Here is a 21,736-nt window from a genome sequence, read left to right on the forward strand (position 1 = left end):
CGTGATCATGTGATCGCCGCATAATGTTCTGTAAATGCGCAGGGCACCTTCAAGCTTAAATTATTCACCATACTGAGGCAGTCAACCAACGCGCGGCTTTATTTTTATGATATGATATGTTTTGATTGTTATTTATAAATACCAAAATTTAAATTTGTTTTACTAAAAATTTGTTTTACTGTTCTTGTAGCAGGCCAATTCAGTGCAGTATTAACAAGAAAGGTCAAATATCCAATGAATCAACTATACCTCACATTAAACCGTGTTCTATATGTATCAGCTTGAGGAAGACTGGTGAAAGACACGTAAGGCCACATCGCTGCCAAATACTTAGGACAGAATTCCACTCTAGAGAATCAACAAAACCGATTTTCCAATCTAAGGAACTAATGACAATACATAATATACATAGAAACCGATGCATTACTGAAACAATGAAGAAAGTGAAGAGTCATCAGCCCATATCTATGTATTCTCTCTTTTAGAAGTCTGAGCTCAGAGATGACAGATTTGTGACACCACAATCATCACACAATTTCACATATAAAGGGGCAAATCTATGGAATACGTTTCTTGAGCAGCCAAATGCACGTGGTAAAATAGGTTCACTAGGCTCAATTAAATCCCAATTGAAGCATTCTATCATGAAGGCTCAACACCAACCTGACAATATTAAAATTATAACTGGCAGGACTTAATTATAACTGGCAGGACTTAAACTTCAACACTTTCCTATGAAAATACCCCCATTTATATTTATATCTTTTTTTCATTTTACACCTGTTACTCTCATCAAATATACACCACAAAAGAAACAGATTCAGTCGATCATTACATTCTACACTCACTCCACCACACATGCACACAAACCATTGAAGCAGGCTACACGCAGGTGTACTGTTCACTTTATCTGAAGGGAAAAAATGATACTTTACGTAACGCACAATTTACGTTTTTGTAGCCAAATTACTCAAGCGCTACTATATAGCCAGATCTACACAAATGCGTGAGCGCTTGCGCAGCTCACTTAGCCAACACTCATGTTTACATCAGACAATGGTTCAGTTTAATTGTGGTAAGGGCACAGCCTGTCAAAAACCCTTTTTGCATGATCTGTTGACACCGCCTGAAGGTGATTGCATAATAACGGATCAACGTGGAATCATACGATAATAAGCTTGCAGCTTCCAATGACAATGTGTGCGATGTTGTTTTTAATCTGGTGACATGCTTGAGTTGGTTTTGGGCCTCTTCATGTTTATATTTTATTTGTTATTGGTATTTGATATTATGAGCTAATATGAACATATACATTTAGTATCTAAAAGTGTATAGCGAGCATATTTAACAATTTTATAATCAATAATGTATTGCGAGCAGCTGTGACTTAAATATCGCATGACAATCATATAACTTAATTTTACTGCATACTGGAATATAAGGAAAACAAAATAAATGTCAGACCCGTCACCACTCTCAGCAGTCAATCAGGGCTCATAAAAGTTTAATAGACAATAGTGCTTGGGTTCTTTCACAGCTGTGGCAATGTGAGTGGCGGTGTGGTCAGACCCACTCTTACAGCGCGTATTATTATTAAATACAAGCGCGCTAGCTGCTAGCATACTTGTATCACTTACTTTGAAATCAAGTTTTTTCGGATATATATTTATTAATTGATTGTGTATTGAATTGGTGATAAATAATAGGAAAACAAATTTTAGGAAAACAAATTTAAATTTTGGTATTTATTAATAACAATCAAAACATATCATATCATAAAAATAAAGCCGCGCGTTGGTTGACTGCCTCATGAGGCAGTAAGGTGAATAATTTAAGCTTGAAGGACTTAGGGGTCGCCCATCGATTTTAAATGCCTAAATCAATATGCCAACTGTCAGATCTTGTAGCCAACAATTTTCCCTATACGGGGATACCAAAGTTTTCAAGATTGGCCAATGTTTAGGCATGTTGAAGGTCTGATAACTAAGCTCACTTATTTATCGCATTATAATCGCGTAATTTGAGACGATCGCGCGGAGCCAAACATATAAGCTGGGTCAAGCAGCAGTATTGAAATTATTACAGTTTTTCTATGCATTATCCAAATTAGACCTCAAATAATGATAAATTAGATTTAACAGCAAAGTTTTTTGAGAAAATATCGGTCATTTCATTAATTTTGGCCACCCATGCATCACTCAGCAACCGTGGACAGCACGCCGCGCACTGAAAATTAAGTTTACCAGCTCGCCTAGCGCCAAAATATGTATTTCGCGTTGGATAAAGTTTTCACTACAGGGAACACGTTGGCGCTTTAGCTTGTTGCTTTCAACGAACACTGCAAATCTCAGTTCCATGCATTGATGTTCTGAAACGTGGAGTTTGCCGCCCATTTCAAAACTAGTCCAAACATTTGGATCAGCACTAAGTTGGTAATTTAATCTTGTTATATCGAAACTTAACCAACTGCTGGTTTTCTGATGTAAATAAGAAAGGTACATAAAGTAGATTGGATTGAAAATTTATGCTATTTGACCTGAACCTGACCTAGAACACGAAAATCTATACTTTGTGACATTTCTTTGAACAATTGTATTACCTGACCTGTACTTTTGTACTTGATTTCGTCGCTGAAATTTGCGGTAACCTGTCCTTTCTGAGAACTCCTGTATTTCAATCTGTCACTTAAGTTTGGCTAATTCTCTGTCAGAGATCCGTTACAGATATTGTACTTTTTCAACTCTGATATTTCCGCAATGCTGCCTGCCTGAAATCATGTTCACTCTGCCTGAAATTTATGCTATTTGACCTGAACCTGACCTAGAACACGAAAATCTATACTTTGTGACATTTTTTTGAACAATTGTATTACCTGACCTGTACTTTTGTACTTGATTTCGTCGCTGAAATTTGCGGTAACCTGTCCTTTCTGAGAACTCCTGTATTGCAATCTGTCACTTAAGTTTGGCTCCGTTAATCTGTCACTTAAGTTTGGCTCCACTTAAGATCCGTTACAGATATTGTACTTTTCGACTCTGATATTTCCGCAATGCTGCCTGCCTGAAATCGTGTTCACTCTGCCTGAAATTTGTGCTATTTGGCCTGAACCTGACCTAGAACACGAAAATCTATACTTTGTGACATTTCTTTGAACAATTGAACTTAAGATCCGTTACAGATATTGTACTTTTCGACTCTGATATTTCCGCAATGCTGCCTGCCTGAAATCATGTTCACTCTGCCTGAAATTTGTGCTATTTGGCCTGAACCTGACCTAGAGCACGAAAATCTATACTTTGTGACATTTCTTTGAACAATTGTATTACCTGACCTGTACTTTTGTACTTGATTTCGTCGCTGAAATTTGGGGTAACCTGTCCTTTCTGAGAACTCCTGTATTTCAATCTGTCACTTAAGTTTGGCTAATTCTCTGTCAGAGATCCGTTACAGATATTGTACTTTTTCAACTCTGATATTTCCGCAATGCTGCCTGCCTGAAATCATGTTCACTCTGCCTGAAATTTATGCTATTTGACCTGAACCTGACCTAGAACACGGAAATCTATACTTTGTGACATTTCTTTGAACAATTGTATTACCTGTACTTAAGTACTTCATTCTGCCTCTACTTTAAACCTCATAATTTCTGATTGAACGTTAATAGAGGAGGTTCTCGAGAAAACTCGAGAACAAGCTCGTAAACATTCTACTTTAAGCGTTCAAACTGTCAGAAAGCGGAAGGAAGAGCTCGAGAAGAAGATTTTCATTACCTATTCTTCCTCTCCTGAAGCTCAGTCCCAGCCATCTACACCAGTAACTACTGAAGTCGAATCCGCTCTAGAGATCAACGTTGACAGTTCTGCGAGCCCTGAACCTGTTGCTGACCAGAATGTCTCTCCCGTAACTGCTGTTTCCCCTGTCCTTGAAGTCCTTGCTGGACCTTCTGCCCAGACTCAGGTAATAACACATACATTTCAGTCACGCAATTTACGAGAGAGAAAAAGACGACGGAGTCTACAACTGGACTCTGACACTGAGGGATCAGACAGTGATACCAACAGCGACAGCGACTTTGAGCCTGACCCGAGGTAAGAATCTCCTTCTTTATCCGTATCGATGGAAAGTTTCCGGTTTTAAGTTCAACGTTTGCACAGTGACTTTTGGCCGACCCTGTATTACTAATAATTTTACGTAATGGCATCATAATATAATGATTAGATAAAAAGAGGATTCAAATTTCGTCAAAAATTTGCTAAATTCGACGAACAAACTTGTATTCTACAGATTTTTGGATTTTTTAACGGATTCGAATCGAGGCGACACATTCAACAGGAAAATCTCACCGGTTCGAACGCTCAAATGTAAGTTTCAACCTTGGCTATTAGCAAACAAGTAATTTGAATATTGATAAGAAACCTCATTCATCAGTGCTATTTCTGCGATGTTGCTTACATTGGTAAAGTCGTCCTTTTTTGAAAAAGTTCTTGGTTTTGGAAAAATCCGGATGTGGTTTAAATTTTAGCTTTTTAGGTACGTTCTACTGATGGATGAAATTGGAAATTGGAAGTTCCAGTTTCAATAAAATATTCCATCCCCGTGACATCTCATCAACCGTGTCTAAAATTGTATCAATTTTGCATCAAATGTTTCCAAAGAGAAAAACGTAAATTTCAAAATTTAATGTTGAACTAATCCTTCAGGACACCACCAGCTAAGAAAGGGAGATACAACTTAATGAAACTTGAAAATCTCGCTCCTCGATTAGCCGCAGAACAGTTATCAAACGGGACTGCAGCCCGTTTTCTCAGCAAATACAACGAGGTAGTCGGGATACAGGAGCAGGTGACAGAAAAGAAGATCCGGAACATACGGGCTAAGTCCAGGGGAGCTTTACTGGATAACCTAAAGGGTACAGCAGTCGAAGCCCTGTATTTCGACGGAAGAAAAGATAGAGGAACCCTCCTCAAAGACTCAGACGAAGTTCTCCGGCGCCAAGAAGAAGAACACATTACTTTGGTGGAACAGCCGTCCGGTCGATATCTTGGTTTCGCCACTCCTGACAGCGGAAGCGGTTAGTTAGCTAATTCCATTATTTTCATGCTCGCGAGGATTATATTTTGTGACACCAATATTGATTGGTAGTATCTAACGTCTCATTGGTCAAACGCTGTCGAATGATACAAAAATTGGTGGCCCTTCCATAGACTCATAGAAATACTGTTCTACTTCTATCTTTAGATACTGTAATTTCTCATCTTGCTGCACATAAAGCAGCGAGATTTAAAAAAACAGTAGGTTGGTAATACTGTGCTTTAACTCTGTAATATCGGTCCGTCTACACAATTAACACAATTATCTGATAAATTTGACATTTCAGGAGTCGACACTGTCAGAGCCATCGGAGAACATTGTAAGGAGCTCGGAATTGACATAAGTGGACTTAAGTGCTGCGGCTGTGACGGGACGAGCACTAACACAGGAAGACATTCGGGAGTTGTCGTCCTCTTGGAAAAGAAGCTGGGGAGGGAACTGCAGAGAAGTGTTTGCTCATTACACAGGATAGAACTACCCTTCCGGCATTTCTTCACCTCGCTCGATGGAGTCACGACCGGACCTAATTCTTTCTCCGGCCCCATCGGGAAGCTTGCTGCTGGACCGGTTCACCAGATGGCGTCGAGGAAGTTTGTCCCACTCAGAGCCCACACCTTCTCCCCTCTTCCTGATGGTGTTGTCAAGAAACTGAGTTGGGACCAGAAGGTTCTCTACCGCCACGTTTTAGCTGTTCAAACCGGTAAGTGTTTCTAAATTAATTCATTGATACGCTGCTTGTTCAAGCTCTTCCGAAAACTCTCTCTTGCTAAGCCTGCTCTGGTTCCATTGCTGTTAAATACTGACTCATAGGATTGAAATTTCTAAATTCTTGTTTCCGCAGGGGCACTACCACCTAAGCTCGCAGGAACAGAAATTGGCCCCCTCTGCCACGCCAGGTGGATAACATTCCAGAGCAGAATCTTAAGATTATTCATGTCTGGCGGAGTCCCGGGTAATGTAATGGGTAAATTAAGAAAATTAGCAGAATTTTGGCTACTGCCGTTGTGGTTTATTTATATTTTATATTTTAGATTTTAGAGCTTTTAATCAGTCTCAATTTATGGTTACTTGAACACAATTGATAGAGTCGTATAATAAGCCTTCAAATATAATAATACTTCCATTAATTCATTAAATAGATACCTTCGGAGATAAGGTTCATATATTGAGAGTCTTTTTATATTTCCGATTTGAATTGAACTTGTAGCTTATTAGAGAGCTACGTCGAATTGTAACTTGTTGCTATCGCAACTAAAATTCAGATATAGTCGGGCAGTGTTGTTACCGTTAGGACGCATCGAAACACGGCTTCTAGATCGCCGATGCGTGGCCTCGTTAATGCTCAATTGAAACTAATCAACACGGAACTATGTACCCTATATCATTTGAAGGTCCGTATATTTTGAAAGTTTTTCCGGACTAATGACCAACACCCTGGATCATTTGAGTAGACCCGTTATCGGTGTTTTATATTTTGAAAGTTTCACTGGACTAATGACCAAAGTCACTGTAGCTGTGCCTTCTAAGAGTTTTACGGGTTAATTCAATTAACTGTTTCAATCCGTAAAATAAATTTGACTTGGAGGTATACTAAAACTTTGAGTTCTCAAGAGAAATGGATTCGACAAATTCAGCCAAATGAACGGAACTTTAGCAAAGAACCACCTATAATTAAAGAGTCTTGTTGGTCCGAGAGGCCAACACGATCCCCTTTTTCATAGAGTTTTTAATTTGATCATTTCACCGATTAGCCGATTCGCCAACCGAGGGCTTACTCGTACTATTCTAATGAAATATTTCTTTTTCTTTTCGTCTTCTTCTTTTCTTCTATTAAATTTTCCTTGACATCCTTAAATTTTAAGACTCTGAATTTTAGAACCTAGGTCTCCTAATTATAATCATCATCTAACACCAAAGTTTTCCTCTCCTTCAAATAGGAGAATATTTACTATAATTTAGCCATTAGGGCTGATCAACATTTCTTAAAACTGTTAACATATATTAATACCTAATTCGCCATTAGGGCCGCTCACCACTATTACAAGTAGTATCTTTCTTTTCTTTTCTTTTCTTTTCCTTCCTTTCCTTTCCTTTTCTTTGGTCTTCTTTCTTCGACGACAACGGGGGTCAGGTTACGCCCTGATTGCGATGCTTTTAAAGTCGGGTTACGTCCCGGTAACGAATTGCTACAATTATAATTCTTTCCATTCCCTCTTCTTTCTTCTTTCTTCTTCTTCTCAACGGGGGTTACGTCCCGATACGAAACAGATTCGGGTTACGTCCCGATAACGATGCGTCTACGGTCTTCGTAGGAAATGTTCCTGTGCAGAGAGGGGATACGGTTGCGATCCAGAATCTCAATAGACCGGCTAAACGAGAAGATCTACTAGCTTGTAATTTTCTATTCAAGAACTATTTAAGAACCTATGAAATAACTTGATCATAACCCCTGGATGGGCCATTTTGGTCAGTAGACTTCAATAAACTTAAAAGGCTCTGAACTGGTACTAAATTAATAGTCTTTTGACAAACTACTTTCAATTTATCGGATATTTAACTTATTTGCCTTTTAACTTATTCTTACTTATTTATAATTAATTTCTTACTTAACTTAATAAATGTTTAACTTATTGAAGTCTTATAATAACTTTCACAATTTAAACTGTATACATATATTTATTATTTAGGATCTCAGTTGGGCTGAGTTCGATCCTTTACTTATCTAACTTCCTCATCTTTAAACCTGCCCGTTTTCAGTTTTATATTTTAAGTTTCAAATTTTTCAATATTTACATTTTTCATCATTCTTTATCTAAATGCAGATTCACGCATAGTTATGCGATGAACTCATTTACCGTATTGCTTATCTTCGTATTTCATCATTTTACTGATTTCTTTTATTTTCTCTTCTGTCATTGTAATAGACAACCAGGTTCCATAAGCTTTACAGTATTGGTACTTTAAATAATAATCGAATTTGCATTCCATCTTAATAATTGATTTTTCGATTCTTGACAATTTCGTCCATGACTCGTGTTTATACTTTCCCCAACGTTCTAGGATAACCCAGTCCGATTCATTTGGGAATAATGACTTGTATTTTTCAAATGTTAGACATCTAGTTCTGACAAAACGAGCATAACATTTCTTTTGTCCTAATACTGCTGCATTATACGCTCCTCTCATGGTTAGGAGTTTTATCGCGAATTTTCCAATATTCGTTTGTATCCTGGTCCAATACATCTCGTTCTCCATTAGAATGTCAAAGAGATAATATGTTTCATAATTATAGAAGCTGAAGAGATCTGGATATCCACTTGTTGTGTCTCGCAAATATTGTGAGACGATTTTCCCCATCCTTTTGCAAATTAACCTGGCTTTGAGTAAATCACGTAGATTCAGCCTTGTCAAAATAATATGCCATAGTTCAATAGGAAGATTACAGTTTGAAACTGATTTGACTTCTTTAATGGATAGACTTTGAATTTCTTCTGTTTTTGAAGGTATCTCTTCTGATGTATTTTCCATTTGCTTTGCTGATCAATATGTGGTTAGAAAACTTTAATTAAAGTGATAATGGAAATGACGAAATAGCCTGTTTCTATAATTTTGAACCCGTTGGTGAGTTGTGATATTACGTTTGACATATTACGTTTGATTTACATTTTACATTTTACATTTTCCTTTTTACGGTTTGATTACCCTATTAGAACTTCAATCGGGGGTTTATATTTTATAGCTTGAAGAAGATTGAAGTTTTTATTCTCTTCGGTTTTCAGCATTTTGCCTATTCTTTGGATCTTTTCCCGATTCGTAGTTATCGGTAGAGACGTACCATATTTATTCATATATAGTTTCGTTAAGAAAGTTTGGAACTTGCATTCCATTTTAATGCATGATTTTTCCAATGGGGAAATATCCGCCCAAGAATTCTTCTTATATTCCTTCCATCTTATGATCACTTCGTCGTCAGACGCTTTAGGAGTGAAGCTTCTTAGCCGGTCCTTGAAAGTATACAATGGTAGACACCGTGTTCTTAAAAACCTCAAGTATGGTTTTTCCACTTTATTGATGGCGCTGCAGTACACCCCTTTCATGATCATGTATTTCATGGCAAACTTTCCAATTTTAGTTTTCATATTCGTCCAACACATTTGATCTTCTATAAGTAATTCCGTTAAATAGAACGTTTCGTAACTATAAAATTTAAAATTTTCCATTATTACATTGGTAGGGTTCCGCAAGTAATCCTTCACCAAACTACTGAATCGTTTATTTAATTCTCGTACTTTCAGTAATTGCTTGATGGTGAGGTAATTAAATATCATCACCCATATTTCTATTGGTATTTCTGTTTCTCGTTTCGTCTCTTCTTTGTGTAGTTGTTCCAAATTATCATCGTTAGAAGCGTCATGCTCGATGTTCAATTCCTCCAGTTCCTCGTGTATATCCGAAGCACTATTTGAGTCTATTGTATTCTTTGATTCACTTTCCCAGTCGCTGACATCTTGAACACTATCATTTACATTTTCGTAATGTAAATTTACAGCTTTCTTTACCTCTTTTTCTGGCACGTTTCCACAATTTATATTTTCGCAATTTAGGTTCCAGTTCAAGTTTAAATTTGATTCTTCTACTTCGTCTAGTCATAAGACTCTGTTTTTCACATCGTCCACTGAATACACCTTAGTTGTACTAGGCGCTCTTTGTCGCAGTCCTTCGCTATATTCACCACTGAAATTAGTTTCATCTACTCCAGATTCTTCATCTTTTCCGCTTTCTAAAAGTTCGTCTTTATTTTGTTCTTCTAATTCTATGTCCTTTTCTACTTTCCTTGTCCTGAACCGTTTTTTCCAATAGCTGTATAGAAGGAAGATTCCCACTATAATGCTAATCATTACTGTTAAAATTCCTATAAAATTCACAAGAGTTAGATCCTTCGTCAGATTTAGTCCGATTCTTTCAGATTTGATATGTTTAACAATTTCTTTTTGTTGAACTACATGAGCACTGAGGTGACTTAGATTCGTTCTTTTCAGCAATTCATTTTCAGATATCAAATATTCGTCCCATTTTTCGGGGTTCGTCAACTCTAGTTCTTTCGTAAACATTGGCTCTTTAATTGATCTAATGATGTAGTTGTCGGCAACTATTTGATAATATTTATCGTAGTTGAGAAATTTCACCGTACTTCCATTTGAAATATCCACGTATTCAGTAGGACTTTCTTGCGTCGATGCTTTCAAATGATGTATTGCTCTGACCATGACACCAGAACTAGTCTGAATATTGCGCATTTGACATTTTTCCATATTCGTTTTACATATTCTTGGGTCGGCGTTTAAACACCTTGCTTTCTTTGCAGATTCTTCGTTTTCTTTATTTCCCAGACATAATTTTATCCCACTTCGGACCTCGCAATTATTTTCGTTTTCCAATTCGTAGAATTCGCCATCTTTTTGATACACGTGATTCGGTATATCCAGACGCATGCACTGAGTACCATTGACCAAACCTACTTGGTTCACTTGATATAGGATGTACATTTCATCACTTTTTATTTGAGGTATCGATATAATCACATGAAGATTGAAAAATTTTCCATCTTTCTTTACATCAGCTAGCCACATTCTGCCTAGACGATAGAATAAAGGGACGTTGTCAACATAAATTGCGTCCTCCATTCTTTTATGTTTCAGCAAATCCAGTATATTCGTTTCATTAAATATTGTGGGACTCACGGGACCTTTTAATTGGCCGTCTATCAAATCTTTCGAGAGAGTGTATATATACTCTTTCCAGTCTTGAAGCTGATTTCTTTTCAGGTTATACCGAATTATACTCATCATTTCACAGCTTAATTCTTCCAATGACTCCTGGGAATTTAATTCCAAAGTTTTGTACATTTTCAACATACCTTCATGAAATTCCGTTGCTGATTCAATATAGTCCGTCATTTCATTACGGAAATCCTGAAATTGGTCGTAGAACTCGTTAAGTTGAGTTGAAATTTTCGATTGTTCATAGAGACTGAACACTCCAGTAAGAATAGAACCGGCAAAAAATCCAAGGGCTGCTTGAACAAATCTTTTCTGTTTCCTGTTTTTCGTCAATTCAGTAAGTTTTTCTATTTTTGTCATTGTTTCATTGACAAAATTTTCATTTGATTTTTCAAACAGAATATTGATTCTGGACTGATATTGTCCACAGAATTTATTCTTATCTTCGACCATGCATCGCATGTCGAATTCGCTTGAACCTTTAGAATCCTGATGATACGTAGGGATGGTTTCTCTCAGAATGCAGATCACGACGTCAGATCTATATTCCACACCGAAAGCTTTACATTTCGGTATTTTGATACATTCTCTGAAACATCGTTCCGCCATTTGTCTAGAATCATTTTCGAGGTCTTTATCCACCGAATTCTCGATTTCCTTTATTACATTTTGGCGATCTCCGATTTTGTTGTGCACATGATTACATTTTACGTGGGTTAGCAGTCCCCAAATTACATTTTCGTCAATGTTGCATATGTTTTCGCATTCATTTACATTTTTCATTGGATTTCTTATCTTTATAAATGTTGATATCAGCACAGGGGTAATCTCCGGTGCGACGATTCCGATTCCTTGTAAGATGAGACCAGTCTTTTCCTGGTGGTAATTGATTTCTTCAATCATTCCTTTTGAAAGTGCTATGCAGCAACTGATAAAGAAGATAACTTGTTGATAATATCCTTTCTTCCGCATCCTTGCTATTTAAGTATTTAGATTAACCACCATTAACCAGTCATATTATAATATATTTTTATAACTGTAACTTTAGTTACAAAGATACAAGATTCTAAATTACTACGTGCCTAATTTGGTTTTTGTGTTTTATTAGAAAAGTATACAAAACAGGTCATGCTAAAGTAATTATTTTGGTTCCAGACAACAATCACGTTCAATTTGCCTTGGATCTAAAGAGTCTTTTGGCACATTTAAGCTCAGATTTGGCACAAAATCTTGAGACATGGGTATTCCAGTAAGTTTCACTCTGTCTATACTTTCTACCTTTGAAAGGTTTACCCTCATTTCGTGTAACCCATGAGCACTTTGAGCGAGAATCGTATTATTCACCATCATATATTGGGTCGTAGAGTTGTGGCAATCTATCTCTATTGCGGTAGGCATTATCATGTTATACTTAGGATCTACATAGCCCTCAATATATTCATCATTTTCCGGCAGATTATATTCTATTTTAAACCCGTTATAACACCTGTTGGTGTCGTTTATGAATCGATAATGTTGAATTTGCAGACAAGGATAAATCATTAACAATTTTCCGACCAATTTAGCCTTTACATCCGTCCTATTTAACTTCCATTGTACGTAATCAGTTGGATCGATTTTCGCTAGGATTCTCTCAGTCCCATATATGTCGTTGTACACGTTACACAAATACTCCGTTTGCGCCAACGGACTTTTAATTAATTCCAAAAGATAATTAAATTTATTGACGAGTTCCTCTCTTATTGCTTCGATCGCATTTTCATTATTCGAATTTACATTTTCAAGATTAAAATGATACGGGGCTGGGCTTCCCTTTATTTGGAAATCCCTATCGATCCAAGTGTTACCCGGATTTTTCTCCGGCAGATTAAATGACATGCTCAACTCGGGTACGAGTAGCTTCTTTTCGATTTGTGTTGCATTGAACTGCCCCACAGGCAAATAAGCCCTTTTTACATTTTCAATCACGTTCCAAGTGACGTGTTTTCCGTTATGCGTTAGACAGTACCCTGAACTATAGTCGCAACCCTCCATATTTGACAAAGAGGACGTAAATGTATCCTCATGATTCGCTATTACTACTCCATCCGAGAAATAACAAGATGTCGTAGTCTTAGATCTGTGTTCCAGCCACTTGAAGTCACATTTAAAATTATTAACCAATTTCGTCTGATACTCGCCTTTTTCGTTAATACATTTTCGATTTTCAATCAAATATTTAGCCCTTTCTGGGTTTACGGTGATTACTCTTTTACTTTGACCCGTGATTGTTTCTTCTCCCACAAAATTCATATATGATTCACAGGTTCGAGACATTATTACCAGAGCATTGGCTGATGATTCGTATTCCGCGATGTTACGTTTCGAGATGGAAATATTCCATTTGACGTAATTTTTATTTTTACATTTTAAATTTTCTGATAGCTTGTATAGCTTTCCCCAATATTCTTCAGAGCAGAGTAGTAATGTGGTTTGTGCTATCGATATGGAGACCAGTATTATCACTGTCCTTGCAAACGACATATACCTATAGGTATATTTATTTATAACCCCGTTAATTTGGTGCTGTCCGGTAACACGTTAAATACATGATTTTTTGGATTTTGAGTATTAATAAATTAATTACTAAGTATATCACATTCAAGAAATTCGTCCTCGCTGGACAGATAAGTCCGGTTGCTAGAGGGGTTTCCCTCTGAAGAGTCTTTCTTTTTCTTCTTTTTGGGCTCTTTCCTTTTTTCATTTTTCCTTCTATGAGCCGTGGTACGTACCGGGTCCTCTGACCAGACTTCTGGTTCTGCTTCATTGTCCTCTTCTCTCGATTCTGGCAACTGTGTTTCTTCCATTTCTATGTCGAGATTTTCAGGGGGCGGGGGAGGAGGTGGTGAACTTGAAGGAGTGCTGACCCGGCTCCAGTCCACATCGCTACCTGTGGGTGTGATGTTTTCATATTCAGGTTCCAGATTGGTCCTTTCCTCTTGCCTCTCTGATTTTTTACAAGTTTCTTCATTTTCGCTTCTTGTTTCCTTTTGAGCTCTAGATCTGTCTTCTTCTTGCTTCTCTGATTCTTTACAAGTTTCTTCTTTTTCTCTTCTTGTTTCCTTTTGACTTTTAGATCTGTCTTCTTCTTGCTTCTCTGATTCTTTACAAGTTTCTTCTTTTTCTCTTCTTGTTTCCTTTTGACCTCTAGTAGACGACGAGGGAAATTGATCTTGGGACCATTTTATTGAACTTGATGTTTCAATGATTGAAGTTTGATGTTTCAGTAATTGAAGCTTGATATGAAGAGATCGTCAATTCGAACCAGGAGGGCACCAGTTTTGGCTACTGCCGTTGTGGTTTATTTATATTTTATATTTTAGATTTTAGAGCTTTTAATCAGTCTCAATTTATGGTTACTTGAACACAATTGATAGAGTCGTATAATAAGCCTTCAAATATAATAATACTTCCATTAATTCATTAAATAGATACCTTCGGAGATAAGGTTCATATATTGAGAGTCTTTTTATATTTCCGATTTGAATTGAACTTGTAGCTTATTAGAGAGCTACGTCGAATTGTAACTTGTTGCTATCGCAACTAAAATTCAGATATAGTCGGGCAGTGTTGTTACCGTTAGGACGCATCGAAACACGGCTTCTAGATCGCCGATGCGTGGCCTCGTTAATGCTCAATTGAAACTAATCAACACGGAACTATGTACCCTATATCATTTGAAGGTCCGTATATTTTGAAAGTTTTTCCGGACTAATGACCAACACCCTGGATCATTTGAGTAGACCCGTTATCGGTGTTTTATATTTTGAAAGTTTCACTGGACTAATGACCAAAGTCACTGTAGCTGTGCCTTCTAAGAGTTTTACGGGTTAATTCAATTAACTGTTTCAATCCGTAAAATAAATTTGACTTAGAGGTATACTAAAACTTTGAGTTCTCAAGAGAAATGGATTCGACAAATTCAGCCAAATGAACGGAACTTTAGCAAAGAACCACCTATAATTAAAGAGTCTTGTTGGTCCGAGAGGCCAACAAGAATATGTTGTAAATATATACTTTCCGATGCATATGTTGGCACTATCCGTCGCGGAGTCGAGTCCGCGGCGGAGCCGCCGGACTCCGGGCGGACTCCGGCGGAGCCGCCGGACTCCGAGCGGACTCCGGCGGTGCTCCGCCAAAATGTATTTACAGTGGACTCGAGTACATTTTGGCGGACTCCGAGCGGAGCCGAGCGGACTCCGAGCGGACTTTAAAGTCCGCCGCGGACTCCGAGCGGCTCCGCGGCGGCTCGGCGGAGTGTCCGCCGCGGACTAAGCCACTAGGCGGACTCCGGTCCGCCGCGGACTCCGGCGGAGTGCTTGGCGGACTCCGCCGGACCTCTCCGCCAGACTTGAATCCGGCGGAGTCCGGCGGAGCTTGGCGGAGTCCGCCAGCTCGGCGGACTCCGCTCGGAGTCCGCCGGACTCCAACAGAGTCCACTGACTTCCGACCTCCGTCACACGCAATCTGTGGAGCGGCTGGTCAAAGTGACGACCGACGCTTCTAAGAGAGTGTGTGGTAGGGTAAATCAGAGCGCCGAGGGTATGTTAGTTATTGCAGGACGAGGAGAGAAAAGTGTAAAGTAGTTTTGTAAAATACCATATTTAAGTTAAAATGGGGTTTCAATTTATAGATAAGCAGCTAGTTAAGGGAAATATCTATAATATCCAACTACTTTGAAGTTATTGAAATTTTATACTGTGATCCATCCGTGCTCCGCTATATATTTATTGGATTCTCTTGTTGTGTACTCGTTTATTTCACGGTAAAATCACGGTATCAGGGATTTGAAGAGAATTGTAATGATAACCTTGTTGTTGCCTTTTCGTTTTAACAGTCTTATTGTATTTCTAGGTTAACCTGAGTGTTTATTCCTACCGTATTGATGAGATTAGCTACCTTATTAGTAGTAAATAGTTGGAATGATTAACAACACTCGCCGTGTAATACTAATCAAGATTTTCTTTAGAACATGGTTATTTTCAACTTGGATATGACAATGATTTTGGGCAGCTTCGGTACCAGTTTTAATAACAAGGGAGAGAACATTTTTTTCCCAATTTTATGTGGGTTTTTAAATTTAAATTTGTGTAGTTATAAGATTTAATATATTAGAATTTTAAAAGTTTTTCATTGCAATGCAACGGATAACTTCCACAAAATGTTGTCTTCATTGTCTACCTTGATTATACGAACTAACCATATTTCATTAAAGATTGCAGTTGCACCAAGCCCCAAGGATGGTCAGCAACCATGGAAACGGCCGACATATTCGGAGTTGGACTTTCTGTTCCATTTGTACCGCGGAACAATATTTGACGAAAGTCGATTATCTTGAGATCCTACTGATAAATTTTCTTTAAACTTTCCAGATAGTTGTATGGCTATGAGACGGATATTCTGTGCGATTTTGGGCGAATTTCTATGTGCCAAACCTGAGATATGACTTCAAACACAAGAAAATATCTCAAAATGGCACATAGAAATTCGCCCAAACTTGCTCAGATTATCTGTCTCATAGCCATACAACTATCTGGAAAGTTTAAAGAAAATTTATCAGTAGGATCTCGAAATATGTGCCTGTGTTCTGCTAGAACGCGCCAATTTGGGATATTTTCTTGTGTTTGAAGTCATATCTCCAGTTTGGCATATAGAAATTCGCCCAAACTTGCTCAGATTATCCGTCTTATAGCCATGTAACTATCTGGAAAGTTTAAAGAAAATTTATCAGTAGGATCTCGAAATATGTGCCTGTGTTCTGCTAGAACGTGCCAATTTGAGATATTTTCTTGTGTTTGAAGTCATATCTCAAGTTTGGCATATAGAAATTCGCCCAAAATCGCACATAATATCCGTCTCACAGCCATACAACTATCTGGAAAGTTTAAAGAAAATGTATCAGTAGGATCTCGAAATATGTGCCTGCGTTCCGCTAGAACGCGCCAATTTGGGATATTTTCTTGTGTTTGAAGTCATATCTCCAGTTTGGCATATAGAAATTCGCCCAAACTTGCTCAGATTATCCGTCTTATAGCCATGTAACTATCTGGAAAATTTGAAGAAAATTTATCAGTAGGATCTCGAAATATGTGCCTGTGTTCCGCTAGAACGCGCCAATTTGAGATATTTTCTTGTGTTTGAAGTCATATCTCAAGTTTGGCATATAGAAATTCGCCCAAAATCGCACATAATATCCGTCTCACAGCCATACAACTATCTGGAAAGTTTAAAGAAAATTTATCATTAGGATCTCAAAATAATCGACTTTCGTCAAATATCGTTCCGAAACCTCCAATTTGAGATGTTTTCATGAGTTTGAAGTCATATCTCAATTTTGGCACATAGAAATTCGCCCAAACTTGCTCAGATTATCTGTCTCATAGCCATACAACTATCTGGAAAATTTGAAGAAAATTTATCAGTAGGATCTCGAAATATGTGCCTGCGTTCTGCTAGAACGCGCCAATTTGAAATATTTTCTTGTGTTTGAAGTCATATCTTAAGTTTGGCACATAGAAATTCGCCCAAACTTGCTCAGATTATCCGTCTTATAGCCATGTAACTATCTGGAAAGTTTAAAGAAAATTTATCCGTAGGATCTCGAAATATGTGTCTGTGTTCCGCTAGAACGCGCCAATTTGGAGATATTCTCTTGTGTTTGAAGTCATATCTCAAGTTTACCACATAGAAACTCACCCAAAATCGCACAGATTATCCGTCTGATAGCCATACAACTATCTGGAAAGTTTAAAGAAAATCTATCATTCAGATCTCTAAATATATACCTGTGTTCCGCTAGAACCCGCCAATTTGGAGATATTTTCTTGTGTTTGAAGTCATATCTCCATTTTTGCATATAGAAATTCTCCCAAACTCTTACACATTATCCGTCATATAGCCATCTAACTATCTGGAAAGTTTAAAGAAAATCTATCAGTCAGATCTTGAGAAAATCAAAATTATATTCTAAGATATTCACTAAAACACTCGATTTTCGATCTTTTTATTTGGAACAGATTTGTCGAAAGTCCTTCTGCATATTCGATAGTTTTATTACTTCGTGGCTGGCGCTGTGGTGAACTATCATAGAAAGTGTTGCATATTTCGCGCGGAATTTGTGCCGCGCACGAGCGTACTCGCTCGCATTTGTGTAGAAATTGGAAAAATGAATGAAACATTAAGGTTCCTAAACATGGAATTCGTTAATTATAGTTTAGTAGATCTGCTGTATAACGATCTGAGTGATCGCCAGGCAGTGCTGGCAAATCGAAATTTTGACCTAACTTTCAAATGGGCGATCCCTTCAATGAAGGTGCCCTGCGCATTTACAGAACCTTATGCGGCGATCACATATTCATGAGGACCTGTGAGCGCCAAATTTAATTTAAAGTTTCTAGAAATCATACATCACTACGAGTTACTCATGCTTTTGGATTATAAGAGTGCTATTTGTCAGGTATTTCATTCATTCATACTTAATCGGTTTAAAGCTGTATATATTATTCAGAACTCACTATTGTTTAAACTACGAAAGCAGAACGTAGATAATGGACAATATACCGACGACAATTCCAAGGACCCGAGTGCCGCATTGACTTTTCCGGATCCGTTTTTACCGAAGGCTTATCCACCAGTTACTCATGCTGCATGTATAGTCTGATAATATTTTGTCTTATCTCTAGCAAGCATTCTGTAAATTGAAGTGTCGTATTTATTATAGAATAAAATTGTCTTTTCTAGAATGTGTCTATAGTGTTCAACAATGCCTAGTTCTTACAGTTACACAGTTTATCTGGGTAAAATACCTTCCGACACTCAAGAGCAAGACATAAAGAAGTTTTTCAAAAACTATGGTAAACTGCTGGACATTATAATAATAATAATAATAATAAGTAGGAATTTATACATCGCTTTATAGCCATAAAGAACTCAAAACCCAAAGATTCAGTTCAAACCATCTAAAGCGACTCATGAGTAACATGTACATAAGAACTTATTTTTATGAAGTATGGATTTTATGAGAAAGGTAATACATGATACTTATACAAATACGTTTTCAAAGAGATGAGTTTTTAGTTTCTTTTTAAATAAGACGATATCGGTTAGTGTTCTCAATTGATAAGGAAGCTTATTCCAAACAGAGGGTCCGCAGTAGCTGAAACTTCTCTCGGTTTTACTATAGTTTGAAATAGGAGGAACATTTAGGAGGAAATAGTCTTCTTCAGTTCTTAGTACATGTACAGGTTGACTTTTGATGTCAATACATTTGATGATATACTCCGGCGCTATGTTGTTAACGCATAAATGAACACGGTTAGAGCAATCTTATACTCTATTCGTTGTCGTATCGGAAGAAAATGGGCTTTTTTCAGGAATGGAGTGACACTGTCCCATTTTTTGATAGCTTTCCAACCAAACAAGAATCGAACACAGGAATTTTGTACCTTCTGGAGTTTCTTTATTAGAAGATCAGGTAAACCGTATAAGAGTCCATTGCAGTAGTCTAGTTTTGAAAAGATCAAGCAGTGAATGAGCTGTCTTTTTAGATCATAGTTAAGCTTTGAGCCTATAACTCGAAGGTTTCTCAGATGGATGTTGCAGCAACTGATAATTGAATTTATTTGGTCTTCAAATGTTAGGAATTGATCAAATAGGACACCTAAACTTTTCACTGTGCGGGATGCATCCACAGGGTCAGCTGCATTGTCAAGTTGTATTGAATCGACTGGACATGAAGAGTAACTGTTCTTGGTCTGTACTACAAGAGCTTCTGTTTTGTTTTGGTTCAGTTTGAGTTTATTTTGGGTCATCCAGGTCTTAATATCTTCAAAACAATTTGTTATTCTCTCTTCGATTGTTGAGAGATCTCGAAATAGTGGGTTAAACTCAATGTACAGTTGAGTGTCATCTGCGTACATGTGGATGTTAAATCCATGTCTCTTTGCGATCTGATTGAGCTCCTTTGTGTAAAGTATAAACAGAATTGGACCTAGAATTGAACCTTGCGGGACTCCAATTCTAAGGAAGCATCTCTTTGATCTTGATTTATCAATAGTTACTGTGAAGGATCTGTTATTAAGGTATGATGTAAACCATTCGAGAACAGTACCTTCAAAACCAAAGTCCTTTTTTAGTTTTTTTAGGAGCAAGTGATGATTTACAGTATCAAAAGCAGCACTGAGGTCCAAAAGGAGGAGGATAACCTTACTTTTCATGTCACTGATACAAAGAAGATCATTGTAGATGGTAAGGGTCGCAGTTTCGCAGCTATGATTTGACCTATAACCACTTTGATGCTCAGCATGAAGATTGTGATAGTCAAGATGTTTGGTCATCTGTTTCTGGACGCTCTTTTCAATGAGTTTCGAGAGGAAAGGTAAGTTACTAATCGGTCTATAGTTGTTGAAGCTATTGATCATCTTTGATGGCTGGTCTGACAAGAGCACTCTTTAGGACTGACGGAAATTTTCCAGTGACAAGTGAGTCATTGATAATAAATGACACAATTGGTTTAACTTCATTAAAACACTGCATTAGAAGTTTTAGAGGGATGGGATCCTCTTCACATTCTTTTTTGTTAAGGTCAGAAAGAATCTTTTTGAGATCATTGTCGCTTATGGTTTCAAATTGGCTCCAGGCTTCACCTTGAAATGGTTCAGAGTGGTCAAGAAGAATGTCAGCTGCAGTATCATTGTTAATGGCAGAGTAAATCTTTTCCACTTTATCATTGAAAAACTCTTTCATCTCCTCACATAGAGTTTCAGCAGGTTTGTTATTAGGCTTCAAGTTTTTAGATATGTCCCGATCCATCAGCTGATTGACTATTTTGTAGGTATCTTTTTTATTGTCCTCACAGCTTTGCAGACGATTTTCATAGTATAGCTGTCTAGTGGTGTTTATAACTGCCTCGGCATGCTTAACAGCTTTTTTATAGTCTAATTTTGAATCTGCAGTTTTAAGTCTCCTGTTGTCACGTTCAGCTTTTCTTCGTTTCCTTCTGGCAGTTTGACATTTTGTGTCCACCCACTTGCTTTGATCAGGATTAATGCTAAAACAGATAAGGGGAGCATGTTTATCAAGAATTCTGCGAAGTTCTTTGTTATAGAGTTCCGTGGCAGAGTTGCAGTCAATAAACTTGTTGGGGTCATTTATGTCAGATAGCAACAGATCCTCCTTAAAAAGATTTATGTCTATATCTGATATCTTTCTGCCCACCATATCTTCTTTGTTGCTTCCTTTGTGGTGAGGAAAGGCAATAGAGAAATTTACGAAGTAGTGATCTGATGTTGTTACTGTTTTAGCTACATCTATATCTTTTATGTTCAACATATCACACGCATTGCTTCTAGTAAGAACAAGGTCTAAGATTCCACCCCCAATGTGTGTTGAACTGGAAATATGCTGGATGAGGCCATAGTTTGATATGAGATGGATAAAATTTATCGTATCAGGATCAGTGAGGTCTTCGACATGGATATTGAAGTCTCCAGCAATGATCAGTCTACCTGGAAGGTGAGTTAGACTGTCAAGATATTCATCAAATTCCCGTAAAAAGTCTGTCATTTTGGACATTTTAGCCGTACAAGATCGATAGACACAGCAGAAACGAAGAAGGTCATTGGAACTTGACTTCAGCACACTCTCAACATGTTCAAAGGATTTATGGGTCTTTGTAGGGCGTTTATTGAAGCTAAGATCTTTCTTAAAGGCAATAGCGACACCACCTCCTCTACCAGCTCTAGATTGGTGAACAATATTATAGCCTAGGTCTTTAATTTCCGCTATTTTTGACGTTATAATCAAGAAGGGTTATTCTTTTGTCGTGA

General features: G+C 37.6%; 1 protein-coding gene across 1 annotated transcript; it reads left to right on the forward strand.

The window, feature by feature from the left end:
* The first annotated feature begins 3,690 nt into the window (after positions 1–3,690).
* Positions 3,691–21,677, forward strand: LOC134818736 (uncharacterized). Its single transcript, XM_063828382.1, has 8 exons — positions 3,691–4,088; positions 4,285–4,361; positions 4,701–5,071; positions 5,378–5,791; positions 5,933–6,098; positions 20,212–20,286; positions 21,362–21,422; positions 21,546–21,677. Coding segments are annotated over exons 2-8 (1,221 nt in total). The 5' UTR covers positions 3,691–4,088; positions 4,285–4,359.
* The last annotated feature ends 59 nt before the right edge of the window (positions 21,678–21,736 follow it).

The sequence above is a fragment of the Bolinopsis microptera genome, chromosome 7, assembly GCF_026151205.1.
Source record: "Bolinopsis microptera isolate Bmic1 chromosome 7, MBARI_Bmic_1.0, whole genome shotgun sequence".
Taxonomy (NCBI): Eukaryota; Metazoa; Ctenophora; class Tentaculata; order Lobata; family Bolinopsidae; genus Bolinopsis; species Bolinopsis microptera.

Excerpts from the sequence above, each read along its gene's own strand:
- LOC134818736 (XM_063828382.1), top strand. Across the intron at positions 5,072-5,377 it reads CACTCCTGACAGCGGAAGCG|GAGTCGACACTGTCAGAGCC; the intron begins GTTAGTTAGCTA and ends TTGACATTTCAG. Across the intron at positions 20,287-21,361 it reads AATGAGTTTCGAGAGGAAAG|GATCAGTGAGGTCTTCGACA; the intron begins GTAAGTTACTAA and ends TTATCGTATCAG.